Source organism: Mustela erminea, chromosome 17, assembly GCF_009829155.1.
Source record: "Mustela erminea isolate mMusErm1 chromosome 17, mMusErm1.Pri, whole genome shotgun sequence".
NCBI lineage: Eukaryota > Metazoa > Chordata > Mammalia > Carnivora > Mustelidae > Mustela > Mustela erminea.
Genome location: NC_045630.1, coordinates 3310 through 19594, shown reverse-complemented (window position 1 = coordinate 19594; position 16285 = coordinate 3310). Strand labels below are relative to the sequence as shown.

Below are 16285 nucleotides of genomic sequence, written 5' to 3'. Positions count from 1 at the left end.
ACACGGAGGAAAGAGAGTGGAGAGGAAAATAAGCACAGGCTTCCTCCTCAGCTCTCGGAGAGGCAAGCAACACGGAGCTGTCAGAGCGGGCTTTCTCCTCGTCAGCCTGGACCTCAGGGCAAGAGGCTGTGCCTCTGCCTCCAGCCCCGAGCAGGATGTCGTGTCCTGAGGGACAGCAGCTCTGGGCACAGCCCCTAAGTGAGGCTGTCCCCGTGCCCCTCCGACCAGCCACTCTGGTTCCTGGGAGTGACCTGCAGAAAATGGGTTGTCTGTTGGTCCACACACTAAATGCTAGGCCTTGGGTGGGCTCCTTAAGCCCGGTGGCCCTCAGTCTCGTCCACCGTAAGATGGGGCAGATAAAAACAGACCCTCAGCCAAGAGACCTGGGGCCATGTCTGTCTCGGAAGTCACCGTTTTCCAGATCTGAGGAAGGTAATAAGGGGCCCAGAAGTGTCTGTTTTTGGTGACCTACAACACCTCAGAGCAGGGTTTACAGCAAACCCCCTGTGAGAGCCCCTGAAGGGTGGAGACGTGTCCACGGAAGTCCTCCCGCTCCTTCCGCCTCCTGCAGCACGTGCCCTCAGCCCTGCCATGACTGCTCCTCCCCACCCCTCCCGAAGAAATCCAAATTCTTCCATTCTGGCTGCAGACAAGCAGGAAGAATTCCTCTCCCCGTCCAGGACCCACCGTTAACCATCCGTTCCCAGAATCGCTAAGCAGGGCTGATCCTCCTGCTGAGTCCCTGTGACACAGCCCCTCCTTCCCCAGACAGAGCCTACTTTAGGGGCCTCTCAGGCCTGGAGTTCTCGAATGAAGGCTCATGAGGATGGCACTCTAGGATCTCTTTCACAACATTGGGAATTTTACTGTGAAACACGGGCGCACGCACGGGTTGCGGAGCAGACAAAAACAGTAAGGACCCTCCCCCAGGTTAAGGTCTGCTGCCAGATGACTTACAAACACGTGTTGTTTTCAGAACTTTTTGGATTTTGGAAATGAGGTTATGAGGTTGAGGGCTTGTATACCAACAGCCGTGAGATTCGATGAGATGGTCCCGGGAGGTGTTTAGAACAGTGCTGGGCTCACGGAGCTTAACAGGTATTTGTCACGTGAATCATACTGAGAGGACAGCCGTCACTAAGAACTGTTGCTACGAGAGCTCAGACCCACAGGCCTGCCGAGTGATTGCAGTTTAGAGCAACGCCGGGCGCAAGGCAGCCTCTCATCCCTGAGCCCTGAGAAACTATGGGGCAGGTGCCTGGCGTTTGCAGCAGAGAGCCTGTGGTCCTCGACAGCTGAGATCAGAGCTCTGAATGCAGACTGTCCACAGAAGGCTTTGGTTTCCCAGCAGTTAAATGATTTATTTTTGCACACGGCAATAGTCATAGGATCGGCTCCGCAGCCTGAAGAGGATCCAGAACTCTTGGGCTTTTCACGGGGGAGTGGGATGACGGATGGACACGGACGCACGGAGCATGTTCCTCTGATAAGCATTAACACGTGATCTTAAATCCTACTCTAAGCTGTGCACACTACAGAGGTAAGCCCAGCCAAAAATATTTTAAATATTGCCCGTGATTTAATCACCCCTGTATTGGGGCGCCTGGGTGGCTCAGTGGGTTAAGCCTCTGCCTTCGGCTCAGGTCATGATCTCAGGGCCCTGGGATCGAGCCCCACATCAGGCTCTCTGCTCGGCAGGGAGCCTGCTTCCTCCTCTCTCTCTCTGCCTGCCTCTCTGCCTACTTGTGATCTCTCTCTGTCAAATAAATAAATAAAATGTTAAAAAAAAATCACCCCTGTATTAATTCACCCGGCCATCAATTCCCGAGCACCTGCTGTAGACCAGGCATTGTCTGTGGCCAGCAGGATTCCGGACTGAACACACAGACAAAGTCCTTGCTGTTATCTGAACAGTTCTGTGCCCCTCTCCCAACACCTGCCACCTGCACTCGGAACCCTAACACCCAAAGTGATGGTGTTAGAAGGCAGGGCCTTTGGGAGGCGATTAGGTGGGGATTCGTGCTTTTATAAAAGATCCCCCGGGCGCCCTTGTCCCTTGAAGCACGTGAGAATACCAGAAGTGTTTGACCCAGCAGGGGCCCTTACCCGACCACCCTGGCACCCCCAGCTTAGGCTTTCAGGTTCCAGAACTGCGAGCCATAAACTTCGGTCAGTTGTGAGCCCCCCGGTCTGCGATAGTATGTCACAGAGGCCCAGAGGGACGCAGTTAGTTCTCTTCTCATGGAGTTTTCATTTTAGCGAAGAGAGTGGACAGACACAATTATCGGCTGTGGTGAGGGCTACAGAGATAATAAAGCAGGTCCCAGAGCCAGGAGGGACTGGAAGGGACTGTTCTGGAAGGGGTGGCCAGGCAAAGTCTCTCCTCACAAAGGCTGAGGAGGCTGAGAAGAAGCTGGCTTGTTAGGAAGACAGGTGGGAGGCCCCGAGGCAGCAAGGTCTGAGGTGTGGGAGATGACAAGGGGGCAGCGGCTGGGCTGGGGGGTGAGCAGAGGAGCTGTGGCTGGAGAAGTCAGCAGGGAGCAGCCAGGTTGACTCTGGAGGCTGAAAGGAAAGAAATAACGTGCTCTGATTGTAATTATTTAAGAAACATGAGAATTTTTTTTTTTTTTAAGTCACCTTGACTACTGTGAGGCTCAAACTTCCAATCCCGAGGTCAAGGTGCTTGTGCTCTGCCGACTGAGCCAGCCAGGTGCCTGAGAATTGTTTTTTATAGTGTGTTCTGGGCTATGGTCTTTCACAGTCTTAATGTATCTATAAGGCAAAGCCTTACATATTCTTTTTAAAAATTATTATTTTTTTTAGAGAGAGAGGGTGTGCACACACACGAGCTGTGGGGGGTAGGGGCAGAGGGACAGGGAGAGAGAGAATCTTCAGCAGGCTCAACAGTCAGTGCAGAGCCCAACACAGAGCTCAATCTCACCACTCTGAGATCGTGACCTGAGCCAAAATCAAGAGTCAGCTGCTTAACTGACTGCCCCCCCCACACCCCGCACCTCTAGAAGGAGAAGTCTTTAAAGGACTTTTAATTCATTCTAGTTCCTGCAGATGGCGTTCTGGTCGTCGCACAGTTACTGACACTGACTTCCGTCACCGCTAACCCTCCAAAATCAGATCATCCTCTTCTAACCCCAAACCTGTGATTGTTCAAAATAAAGGACATGACCTAATAAATAAAGCTTTTTCTATGGTGCAGACGCCGCTTACATTAAAAAGAGAAATATTTATCAAACATTGGCTTAGTAAGGGTTCGTGTGAAGACCTAAATGACACGAGTGCCTCGTGCCTGAGCCACATAATGTCGTGACAATTCAGCTCGTCTGTCACTACTTAGCTCTCATTTTCCTCCTTGCTTTTGGGAAAAACGATGAACAGCCCCACATTCCCCATCTCCCACACACCTCTCCACACCACTTGTCCACTTTTTTGATAAGTGAAGAGTTTGCCACCAAGCCTAAGCCTCTTGGACGTGGTAGGGAAATCCATGGAGGTTAAGTCCCATGGTTGCCCTTGAGGACCTGGACCAAAGCCAGCTTCTCGTCACCTCAAGCATAGCCTCTAGCTAGCCAACTCACGGTTTTCCCTTTGTTCCGATGACAGCTTCACCTACATAAATAGCTTCCATTTGCCCAGCAGATACCCGTGCCTAGGTCACGTGAACACTAACACGCTGGGTGTGTGGTCCTTGCCTCCACTCACGACGGTGGGACCTGCCTCCCTTCTGAGCCTTCCTACCACAGGGGCTCACAAGTGAGCTCGCCCTCTGCTGCTGAGACCATCGGTACCCACAGAGGCACGAGGGCTCTGTTGGCAGAGCCTTTAGATGAGCCACTTTTGGGGACACCATTGTCCAGACCCTGCAGATCTGTGCACCAGCACCGGCCTCCAGGTACCATCAAGGTGGGGGCTCCATGGTAGCCAGACATTACTGCCGCCATATGCACCTTCAGTTTGTGTGGTTGAGGGCTTTTTATTCTCTCCTTCCCCTTTCCGTCATGTTCCATTTCTAGATGAAGGTATGAGACCGGGGGAGAGTATAGAGTTGGGCTGGAGGAGACCTACAGATGGCGGATGTTTTTCTGAGTTCCTACAGGCTGGATTCGTAACTGAGTGCCACCGTCCTGTGACTGCAACAACCCCATGTCCTCTCTGGCCCACTCACATTCTGTGTCAGTCCCCTTCCCTCCAGTGACATGATGCCACTCGGAGAGTCTAGCAAAGTCACATAATCTGGGTTCCATGTTGCTGGGCTGCTCTCTCTCTCTCCACCCCCTCAGTCACTTGCTTCAACCCAGCTGCCAGGATGGAAGCTGACCTATGGAGAGGCTGTGTGGCAAGGGTGGGTGTGGGTGTGCAACCAGCAGCCAGCAAGAAGCTAAGGCCCTAGATGGCAGCTCCAGCCACTCCTGGCTAAGGGTTTTCCCTGATACTCCACGGAGGAGAGCCTGGCGATGGAGAGCTGAAGCACCCCACGCTACTCTCCAGCGTCTCCGTCTACTCAACCTCCCTCCCCGCTGTTGATGTTGGAAGGCTCTATGCGCGAAGAATTCTGTTGGATATTAATTCCGTTGGCAGCCATTCCATAAATATTTATTGAGTGCCTACTCTTGTGCCTTGGGAATACAGGGGTGGGCGAGATAAACAGCATTCCTGTTCTCCTGGAGTTTCGGTTCTAGCATTAATGAGTCACTATGTAAATAAATGCAGTTCCTACTGAGTGTGATAATTGCAAAGGAAGAAGCGAACAGTGTTGCCCACTGGAGAGTAACTGAAGAAGGCCTGTCACAAACAGTGGTCAAGGGGCACCTGGGTGGCTCAGTGGGTTAAGCCTCTGCCTTCGGCTCAGGTCATGATCTCAGGGTCCTGGGATCGAGCCCCACATTGGGCTCTCTGCTCAGTGGGGAGCCTGCTTCCCTCTCTCTCTCTCTGCCTGCCTCTCTGCCTACTTGTCATCTCTGTCTAATAAATAAAATCTTAGAAACAGTGGTCAAGGAGGCATCAGGGGGAGTGCATCTGAGCAGAGATCTGGGTGGCCATGCCCCCAGTTGAGGGAGAGCACAGGGTCCACAGGCAGACAGTCCCTGGGGACAGGTGCTTAAAGCTAGGGGGTTTGTAGAGCTCACTCTTAAGCTCAAGCGCAGGCAGACCAACTTCCTGTTTTGCCATGGAGCTACACTAGGGCCTATTGTTATTTTGTGTCCCAGCATAGAGGCGTAGCAATAAACAAAAAGTGTATTTTTTTCCTCTTGCAAAAGGTCATTGGGAAACTCACAAAAGGTCCATATTTTGCATCTTGATAGATTATAGAGCCCACAGAGGTGTCAGATATCAATCCAGTTTCTCATTTCAGGTGAGAAAACTGAACCCCAGCAAGGCGAGTGGAAGTTCAACGGTCCGTGGCTTGACGGCGGCAAGGCTGAGATTAGAATTCCAAATGCGCATTTCTGTACACTCTTTCCTTAACAGGTTAAGGCAGTTGCTCCGATTTCTTTTGAAAATTACAAACTGGATTTTCCTCCTCTTAAATTCCTCTCTCCTTAGTTTTCCATCTAGCCTGAAGCTCTTCCAAATTCAGTTGTTAAAAAGGAAACCCACTGTTATTAAGGGTTGTTCACACTTTTTTGGCTACCAGAGGGGACTGAAAACCGTCTTCTTTCTTTACACAAATTCCCACCGAGTAGCGTGAGAATCTTCTCGGCTGAATATTGCCGAGTCTGAGACAGAAATCAGCGGCAGGACTCCGGCTCCCACACCTGCTGCCCACACCCGCTCACATGACTGGCCCAGGGCACGAGCGGAATGACTCGTCTCCATGGAACTCAGCCGCGGAGGGCCGGTGACCACCAGGGCCGGATTTTTGAAGCTGACAAACAATTCATGGTGTGTGACAGTTAAGGTGGGGCTGCGGGGCGCAGCCAGGGGCAGGAGGGTCGCTCCGAGGAGAGTGACCGAAGCTCACTGCATGAAGCACGTGGGTCCGGGTCTGAGCTCGTCGGCCCGCGGCGGTAACGCCGTAATAAGGCGCAGGGAAGCGCGGTCGGGGCGGGGAGGTCGCCCTGCTCCCGCGGCGGGAGCGCACGTGGGCGCAGGGAACCGGGCCCCAAAGGCTCCCGCACGGAGCGGAAAGAAGTGCTGCTCCCACGCGCGAGGGCCAGCAGCGGAGAAGCCTGCGCAGCCGCGGGCCCTCCGACGGCTCAGCGGGTCCCCAGCGGCCTCGGTCAGCTCGGACCCGCGCGGGGGGCCCTGCGGGTGGACGCAGCCTCGGGCCTGGCGAGGAGCCTGCGGGGCCGGGAGCAGCCTCAAGAGCCCTAACTCTGGGGCTCCTGTCCGCCCGCGCCGGACCCCGGAGCTCTTCGCTGCGGACGGCGAGGCCCAGCGGACGGGGCCCGGCGGCGGCTCCCGCGGCCGGTGCGCGTAGACGCGTCTCTCCCCAACCGCACGACACGGCGGGCTGCGCGACTTCTCTGCGCCTCCGCTTCCCCGGCCCGACAAAGCAGACTCGTCGGACGGCGCCGCGGTGCGGGGTCGGGCCGGGTCCGGGGTCGGGCCGCGTCCGCGTCCGCCTTCTGCGGGTCTCGGGGCTCTGGGACCCGGCCCGACCCCGGCATCCCCGCCGAGCGGGCGGGGCGCGTCTTCCTCGCCCTCGCCCCGCCCCCGCGCACGCGCTCTCCCTCCCGCCCTCCCAAGTACACGAAGAAAGAAAATATTTAGGGAAAAGAGAGCGCGGCCGCGGAGGCGGAGAAACGACTCCGGCCGCAGCAGGTTGCAAGGCTCCTGGAGGGGCCCGCCTCCTCCGCCGCGCCGGACTCCGATTGGTCCCCCCGGAGGGGGCGTGACTCGTGGTCGCCGCCGTGGGCGGGGCCGGGAGCGCGAGGCTCCGCGTCGACCGCGTCCTCCGCCGCCCCGGACTCCGATTGGTCTCCCGGAGGGGGCGTGACTCGTGGTCGCCGCCGTGGGCGGGGCCGGGAGCGCGAGGCTCCGCGTCGACCGCGTCCTCCGCCGCCCCGGACTCCGATTGGTCCCCCGGAGGGGGCGTGACTCGTGGTCGCCGCCGTGGGCGGGGCCGGGAGGGCGCGACTGACCCTCGACCCCGGTGGGTCGCGGCGCCGCGCACTCGCTCCCGGGTCACGAGCATGACGGGCCGAGCCGGAGGGTCCGCGCGCGCTCTGGTCGCCGCGCTGCTGGCGCCGGCGCTGGTGGCGCTTCTGGTGGCGCCGGCGCGGGGCCGGGGCGGCCGGGGTCACGGCGACTGGGACGCCGCCGCGCCGCTGCCGCCGCTGCCGCCCCGCGAGGACGCGGCGCGCGTGGCCCGCTTCGTGACGCACGTGTGCGACTGGGGCGCGCTGGCCACGGTGTCGGCGGAGCCCGCGGTGCGCGGCCGGGCCTTCGCCGACGTGCTGTCGCTCAGCGACGGGCCCCCGGGCGCGGGCCGCGGCGCGCCCTACTTCTACCTGAGCCCGCTGCAGCTGTCGGCCGGCAACCTGCGGGTGAGCGGGCGGCGCGGGGCGCGGGGCGGGGGGCGCGGGGCGGCGCGGGGCGGGCGGCGCGGGGCGCGGGGCGGCGCGGGGGGCGCGGGGCGGCGCGGGGCGGCGCGGGGCGGCCTCCGGGTCCGGCGCCCGCCGCTGCGGTGGGCTCTTCGCCCGCTCCCGCCGGCAGGACCGGCGCCGCGAGTCGTCCGGGGGCCCCGCGGGCGGCGCTCGGAGGCTCACGGGGCCCTTCCGAGCGGCCCGAAGCCGAGGCCCCCCGCGGGTGCCGGGCGCAGCCTCTGGGGCCCGGCGCCACGGCCTTCCCGGGAAGGAGCGGGGCTGGGGCGAGGTCCGTGGGCCGGGGCTCGCCGCCGTCGGGGGGTCCCGCCGCCCCGCTCCGCCGCTCGAGGGCGAGAGCCGTGCGGAGTCCCGGACGGGCTGCGGGGGAAGAACCCGCGGCTCAGGCCGAGGGACGCGCGGCGCCGCGCGGGGTCCGCCCGCCCTCCCGATTCGGGTCGCGGAAGGGCGGCCGTGACCGGAACGTGCCCCCAGACCCGCGTTCCTTGGCGCACCCGCAGCTCGTTGCGTTTTCCTTTGGGATCGCAGCGGCTCCCCGGGTCCGCGGGTTCGCGGCCTGGTTCCGTCTGCCTGGAGTCCCGCGCGTCGGAAGCACCTGCTTCTCCTAGGGAGGTGGTGTCGGTCAGGCCGGCCCCGAGCCGGGCCGCCGCGGCCCCGCTTCCCGGTCCCCGGACGCGCTCGTCCCCAGCCCCGGCGGTGCTGCGCGCCAGGCGCTCCGGGAGGGACGGAGCCGTTCTCCCTTTGTGACAGCGCTTCGCTCCGCGTCCCCCTGCCTTAGGGGCGGTTGTGGCCTCTCCCTGCGCCTGTGCTGGGCTCCATCACGGGCGTGCGTGCGCCGGGAGACGGTCTGTGCGGGGCCCCCGACACCCGCGGGGCGTCGGACCGTGCTTGTGCGTGAGGCTGGCGGAGGGCCTGCTGTCGCTGCCGACCTTCGGAAATGGGGACTCCACGGTGGCGTCCTGGGACATTTGTGCCTCCGGGGACCCGAAGCAAAATCCGAAACCGCTGCTCTCCGCAGGCGACGCTCGCCTCCGGGCATCCCGGCCTTACTGCCCACCCCACTCGGGCATTTACCCAAAGCAGGCTCATTCCTCGCCAGCGATGCTCGGCCTTGGCTGGAAACACCGTCACCCGGAAGACTTTAAAAAATAAGTGCCCGGGTATTGTATTAAAAACATGTTTTATTAAACAACAACAACAACGCCACCAACTCCCCAGTTCCTCCCTGATCCTTCTAATGAGGAGGGGGATTGAGAACTCCTGCTGTCCACGATTATATTTAAACTCTCACCGATAGGGTCACCTGCTTTGTAGGAAGGAGGACAACTAAGACTCAGGTGCAGGGAGTCACCTGTGCCCGGCCGCTAATGGCTGCCAGGTAGAACTCCAGCCCGGGTCGTGGACATGTCTAGAGAGATGGAGTAAGGGCCCTCCGGGATTTCAGGTTTCCGGGATGGCAGTGAAACGGTGTGGCCACATGGGAATTAGTCTGACTGGATCCCATCAGTTCACGCCTCAGGTTTATTTATACCTTCTTTTCCTCCTCCTCCTGACCTCTGTCTTCTCCCTGTCATCCTGCCCCCCAGATTTATAGGAACAGAAGACCACATAGCATTTCCGTCTGCCCAGAGACCTTTAACCACACCTGGCTGTCTAGAGCTGGGAAAGATTCACTTGGGATGTTTGCTCAAAGTACAAGTACCAGGCCTGGGAATGGAGCTCAGAAATCAGCATTTTAACAAGTTCCCCATGCAGGTGGTTCTTGGAGAGCACAGACAGATGCCAGCCGGCAGAGCACACCCTGGCTCCTTAGCTTGGACTTGAGCCCCCCTCACCCCCCCACCCCCTGCCACCTCTCCATCTTCCCACCCACCCCCAAACCTCTTTTTCAAGCAGGTTGGGTTTCTCATTGCTCACAACCATGTGCCACATTTCCCCAGTCTGTTTTTGAAATTCCCATTACCGTGAATACATCATCCCACTTCTGTCCTGATTTTGAGTATCTTACAAGGCTCTCTATAGAGTCCGTATTACTCCAGGCTATGTTGACATCTTAAACTCCAAATACACTTTACTGTGTCATTCACTTGATAGTTATATATTGTCTTCTGATCTCTTCTGTGTCATTTTGCATTATTTAAGTTTTGTTTATGTCTGACTTTTCAGTCGATTATCAAGTCACAGAGAAATGAGAGACCTTTTTTTGGTCTCCTATGGCTTCTTGCCTAATAGGGCACAGACAGTGAATGTTTGGCTAAATGATTTTGAGGAGCTCTCTTGAAACTCGTTGTTTTGATAGGTCACCATGAGATGGCAGAATTTTCCACACAAGCCGCTTGGAGTTTAAAGTACTAAATGCAACATTTGAATTTTGCTGTGATCTTGTCAACAGTGCCTTTCCTAAAGCTAATTTCTGAAAAAGAAGGAAGAATTTTGCTTGCCTCACTTTTTGAGTCTAAGCATTCTTCTCTTATTGCTTAAACAGGAATGAACAACTTCTCCAATTTTGAAATCACACAATTTCTGCTAGCCTAAGATAACCACAAAGCATGATTCAGCAACTTTCTTGGTTAAATTGTACAATTAGTTAGTTGAACAACTACGTATTTTTATGCCCTAGTTTCATACTAGAGCCTGACCCTTTAGGTCTTTCAATGAAGGTCTAGACCAGCCTTGTATTTAGGTGATATCATAATCGTAATTTCCCTGGTGAATGTGAAACATTAAGAGTTTAAGAAAAAAGAGTGGCTTGGTTAATTTTTAATATAGGACCCTAGCCCCTGCTTTTTGGGAAGAAGGGTCAAGATCAATCTCTACCCAACTAGTCATTTTCTCAAATGGTAGGTGATGTTTTACAGTTCATTGTTTCCTTGAAGAACACTCAGCTCTAGGGACAGTGTGCATGTGACTTGTGAGGTTGACTCCAGAGACAAAACCTCACGTGCCAGGATCTTTATTTTCTCTATACAGGAAAATCCACATGCTACGCTGACCATGTCTTTGGCACAGACGAACTTCTGCAGGAAGCATGGATTTGATCCCCAAAGTCCCCTCTGTGCCCACATAATACTGTCAGGAACCGTTACCAAGGTGAGTAGTTAACAAGAACAGAGATGGGTTTTAGATAAGTACCATCTATTAACAATAAAAGAAGAGATATCTTTTTTTAATTTAAGATTTTATTTATTTGAGAGAGCAAGAGAGCACAAGCAGGGGGAGTGGCAGAGGGAGAAGGAGAAGTAGGCTCCCCACTGAGCAAGGAGCCCTATATGGGGCTCCATCCCAGAACCCTGAGATTATGGCCTGAGCCGAAGGCAGATCCTTAACCCACTGAGCCACCCAGGCGCCCCAAGAAAGAATTTAAGAACAAAATGATAATGATTTGTGACTGAGATACAGAGTGAGAATATGTTCTAATGTGTGCGTTGATGAAAACTAAAGGCTTAAATTGGTTGATTTCGTATAGATGTTCAATAAGATATTTATGTAGAAAACAAATGAGTTTTTGAAGCTGAACAGATGTGACAGCTGCTCAGCTCCTCTGTAAGGAACACCTGTTCAGCCAGAGCCCTCTGCCGCTGGCCATGTTGTATACTGCCCGGTATTTCCCATGTGGGGCTCCTTGTCTCTGTATGCTAACAGTGGCTTAGGGCAGAGAGCGGACCATGTAAGCTGAAATACCAGATGTGAACTTAGAGCAGTGAATGCTGCAAGGCAGAGGGCCAGGTGTCACAGCACCGACCCCACCGCCCTGCTGGCAGATGTGTTTCTTGACCTTGTGGATCATGATGACCCGAGGCAAGTCTGATCACGGTCTGGAGTTTCCGTGTGGGTGCCACCGTGCAGCTGCATTTCATGAGTAGGAGAGAGGCGGGAACGGGGCAGGGAGGGACAGCCAATGCTCTCGAGTTCCACTGCGCCTCCCAAGACCTTCGTCTGTGGGTTTGCCTCTCCACGTTGAACACGGGCTTGTTACAGGGTCCGTGGGCTGACGTGACATGGCGTGAGCACCCCAACATTTCATCCTACGCCCTGTGCCCGTTACTCTGGTAGCTTGGAGGGACTGCCAAGCAGTGGAAGGCGGACCTCGTGATGATTCCCCACCTCAGGAGATCTGTACCGCTGACATCTGAGCTCCTGGATGTTTCCGTTGTTCTGCATGCCTCCTGCAGTTTTCTCCTGATTCCTTGAGCTTGTAACTAAAGAAACTCTTCAGGTTTCTAGAATCACGCCCCCTTAGCAGGCCAGAACACAGAGTGTGGTTGCCATGAGTCATTCATGTCCTGTATAACCCTTCAGGTGAACCAGACGGAAATGAGCTTTGCCAAGCATTCCCTGTTTGTCCGACACCCTGAGATGAAAACCTGGCCGTCCAGCCATAATTGGTTCTTTGCCAAGTTGAATATAACCAACATCTGGGTCCTGGACTACTTTGGTGGACCAAAAATAGTGACACCTGAAGAATATTATAATGTCACATTTCAGTAAGTATTTACACATCTTTCCTTCTTTCACATACTGCAACCGAGCAGTCCTCGGTCTTTTAAAGCGGGGGGAGGGGGGTTTTACTGTTTCATATACCACAAACTGACCCTTTTAACAACCTGGTAAAACCTATGACACCCCCTCAGAATAATATATTTAGGCGTATAAAATACATAGGCAGCATAACGGAAGCCGACTCTATTGAATTACATTTATAAAAATATTTTTTGAACGTGTGATGTAATATATTGACTTTTTAATGAACACATTAAATAAGATTTAATAGTGAGCCTGTAACATTACTGTACTTTCTGAGTAGTGAGGACTGAGTATTTTATGGCAGTCGCTACAACCCTAACGTGAGGTGAGAGTATCTGCTTGCTTTATTTCTGTGGCTGACCGTCACAGATACGTGTCCGCTGGGCTTTGCTGTCTATATTCATCATGGAAGAAAATGATAAATTTCAATTAGAGCTTAATAAAATGAAAACATCTGTTTTCCATCCAAGTTCACAACCCCTGAGCTCTGTCTACAGGCTTGAACGCCAGGTTGAAACCTTGTTTCGAGGCGATGCTTTGGGGCCCTGGCTGACCTGTGATGGCCTTTTCCCATGAGAATCAGACTTGGGTGCTCCTGGACCGCGAATGGTCCACATCTGAGTGTGCACGTGGCCTATTTCCCATCAGCCTCAGTGCTGTGAGTGCCGCGGGCGCCGTGTGGGGTACCCACCAGGACGTGGACACTTGGGGCTGGAGGAGGTCAACTCCTGAGAGGTCCCAGGAGAAAACGAAGAAGAAAATAGCCCGAAGATGGGAAAAGGACAGGAAAGAAGGGTGTGATTAGATCCTTTGAAATTAGATCAGGGTTCAGATGAGGGAATACAGAAGGCAGTTTTTCCCGGTGACAAGGTGGGGGGCCTAGCTGCCCTCCTGCAGGCCCAGCGGCTGCTCCGTAGACTGTAGCTCACGTGGGGGCCTATATCCCCAGCATTCCTTTACTCCACATAGTTCCACACTGAACTGTGGACTTCCATCACCCTTGTCAATTTCCTCACCAGCAAAGCTCAGATTTCTTTCTTTTATTCATTCATTCATTCATTCCCAAACAGGGTCTAGGACAGTCTGTGGCTCAGAGCAGAGGCTCCTTCTCAGGCTGATAATTTGAGACAAAGATTCTCAGCTTCTCTGGTTGAATGAGGAACCCAGCAGTCACCGCGTTTATTTTGCTTCCGAGCATGCAGGAGACGAGGCACAGGCTAGCGATTCTCTCTTGGCCAGACAAAGCCACCTTACTTCATAGGAATAGAGAGGCAGCCCTTAAAACATGATGACCTGGCAGTGAATTATCCAGGAGGATGGCCAGTAAGATGACAGACCCACGACACAAGGTTAATGTTTGCTTTGACAAGCCTTGGCGATCTCTGAAAGACATTATTTGTGTATAAATAACATGCCCAAGGGCAGTGCTGGCTGGTGGCTCAGTTGGTTAAGCAGCTGCCTTCAGCTCAGGTCATGATCCCAGAGTCCTGGGATCGAGTCCCACATCGGGCTCCTTGCTCCGTGGGGAGCCTGCCTCTCCCTCTGACTCTGCCTGCCTCTCTGTCTGCCTGTGCTCGCTCGCTCTCTTTCTCTCTGACAAATAAATAAATAAAAATCTTAAAAAAAGAAAAGAAAAGAAAACTGTGCTTCCCTGTTAAGTCTCTGTTGAGTGAGTGAGTGGCATAGATAAATTTGAGGTTCCCATTTTCTTACGCAGACTAGGGAGCCTTTTGTGCAGCTCAGAGAGAAGAGGGAGCATTTCCTTGTCTTGAGAGAACAAAAGTCTAGACCAGGGTGTCGCCCTGTCTGAGGCAGGACAGAATCCTAGGGAGAGGCAGCCACGAAGCCGACCTTTCAGAGTTCAGCTGACTACGGTCCTTTCCGACATCGGGTGCCGCTCAGCAGAGCTGCATCCCAGAGGCTGTAGCAGAGGGTGTGGTGGTCGCACTCACTGGGGCGGGGTGCTGGCTGACATCCAGTCTCCGAGGCCAGACCCCAGACCTATAGATACCAGAACCCAGGCAATTCTTCCGTGTTCTGGGGTGGCTGAAATTCACTCAAAATCTTAAACTTCTGGATCAGGAGTTGCTTAAACCATTCCCTAGAATGATGACCTGGTAAGATCTGTCAACTCAGTTTAACGAAGTAAGTCTTCTTCCTCTCTCTTCCCCTCTCCAGGTGAAGCAGAACACGGCGTCTTGAACAACACTGGGGAGGTGGCTGTGGGTGGCTTATGCACACCTGAAGGCCTTAATGTTTCTCTGTAGAACATTTCCCAGATGGGTTTGTTGGCTTTGCTTGCTTGCTTGTTTACAAAGTAGAGTTGCACTATTCCTGGATTTCTTGGAAGATGTGGTTGCTAGATTTTTTTTTTTTTTGCAAAATTTGAAGCCATTTTCTTAGAGGGATATCTTTCATCATGATCAAGGAAGTTTTATTCCATCTGTTCCAAACAGTTTTCCGGCAGTGCTCCTTGAAGAGAAGCCAGTGCTGGATTTAGGTGGCCCGCTGGCATTTGGAGGCATTGGAACACCTGTCCTTCCTTCCTGGAGGCCACAGTGCTGGCGAGTGGGCCTCGTCCACTATGGCTGTGCCCAAGCTGCGGGAGCCGGGCGGTGGGGCTGGCCTGTGCGACTGTGCATGTGCGTCATCGTGCCAAACGCTCCTGCTCGTGACCCATTTGTGCCTGACAGTCTTGGGGACCAACATAGGGCAAAACTATTTCTTACAAAGTACTTTTTTTTTCACTTTTCAAATTAAAGTGATAATTCCCTGGAACAGAAGAAGTTCACAAGCCTTTCCTGAATTTCATTTTCCCATTAAAGTGGACACTGGATAGTCTGCGTCCTCCACTCAAAACACACACCACATATATGTGCACTTTATTTTTCTTCCCCAAATGGGCTTTCAAAAGAAGAAAGGATGCAGGGAATTTTGTGTGTCATTTTCTGGTGTTCTGTTTAAGTGGAGTTCAGCAGACATAGACCAGCTTAAGCTTAAGCCAGTCCCCAAACCCACTGCCCCTGGTTGCACTTTGTCTCTTTTTAAATAATGCCGCAGCCGCTCACAATCTTTAAATGGCTCCTGTCCTATTACTGCCTAAGTCAGGTCGTGAGGGAGAAGATAACTTTAAAGGAAAAAAATCACATTTCTTCAGAAAAGAAGCTGGTTTTATTATCTACACACATGGTTTCAGAAGATGAGGGAAGACCCTTCTCAAGCTGCCGGATCCTTAGTTGGCTAAAAAAGGAAGAGGAATACGCGTCGTTATGTTTTAAAACTACAAATTGAACTTACCTAAAATCTAGTGAAGAGCTTCTGTTTAAGAAAAATGATTTATATTGAACTTGCTAAAATGGGCTTTTCACTCAAAATAATTAAAAGCATTATTTTCGTGAAGTGTGTTGGGTCTGTTTTCTTCAACATGGATGTTCGTATTTATTACGCTTTCACTGTCTGCTGTTGAAACCCTTTTGCGTTTTTGTTTTAGCAAAGCTGTTACACGATCTGCCATTGGCTGCCTTTCTGCGGGGCTTTGGGTGCCGAGGGAACTTGGGACAGAATCAGACTGAGGGTGTGTATCTGCTTTTCTCCCTTTTCTCACTGATGGTGATTTCTCCCTTCACCACTTGGTGCCGTGTGAAAGCTTCTGTGTTGGGGTAAGATCCACTTATCACCCGGAAAGCCAAGCACTGTGTCACTGCGGGCACTGGCGATGGCTCCGCACTTGAGTATGTCTGTCGTGCTCCGACTGACCACCAGAGAGCACCGTAGACCCCTCTGTGGAGATGCTGGGTTCTTGTCCTCAGAGCCACTCAAGTCCCCAAGAATGATACCGTGGGCCAGGTTAGGGGAGGATGGCCTTGATAAGGCCACACGGGGGTAAAAGCAGCCCGGTGGGGGCAAGAGAAGCAGGGGCCTGGGCTGCTGCGCTTCCATGGAGTTCCCACTTCCTCCGTGTCGTTTCCTTCGGAGCCCCTGTGCCCACCTGCACCAACAGAGGGTCGGAGCCCTTGCCTTTACCAGAGGGGTTGAGTGTCTCAACGAAGGCTGGATTGGGCAGAGGACGAGGTAGGCCCTGATCAAGAAAAGAGAATTTAAGATAGAAAGGTGATGGCTAAGGAGCCTGAGACGACTGAGCCCAGACGGCTGTGCTTGGCGGGATTCTGTTGGCTTTGGGTGTGTGGTTAGCGGGTCAA

General features: G+C 54.0%; 1 protein-coding gene across 2 annotated transcripts; it reads left to right on the top strand.

Annotated features, from left to right (window-relative positions):
• The first annotated feature begins 7050 nt into the window (after positions 1–7050).
• Positions 7051–15485, top strand: CREG1 (cellular repressor of E1A stimulated genes 1). Of its 2 annotated transcripts, XM_032318403.1 has the most exons (4): positions 7056–7505; positions 10533–10652; positions 11862–12046; positions 14265–15485. In XM_032318403.1, exons 1-4 carry the CDS (start codon positions 7152–7154, stop codon positions 14266–14268), a joined length of 663 nt encoding a protein of 220 aa, XP_032174294.1. In that variant the 5' UTR covers positions 7056–7151; the 3' UTR covers positions 14269–15485. The 2 variants fall into 2 exon arrangements, with proteins under 2 accessions (XP_032174295.1, XP_032174294.1); XM_032318404.1 differs by lacking the exon at positions 14265–15485 and having other exon boundaries at positions 7051–7505; positions 11862–12050.
• The last annotated feature ends 800 nt before the right edge of the window (positions 15486–16285 follow it).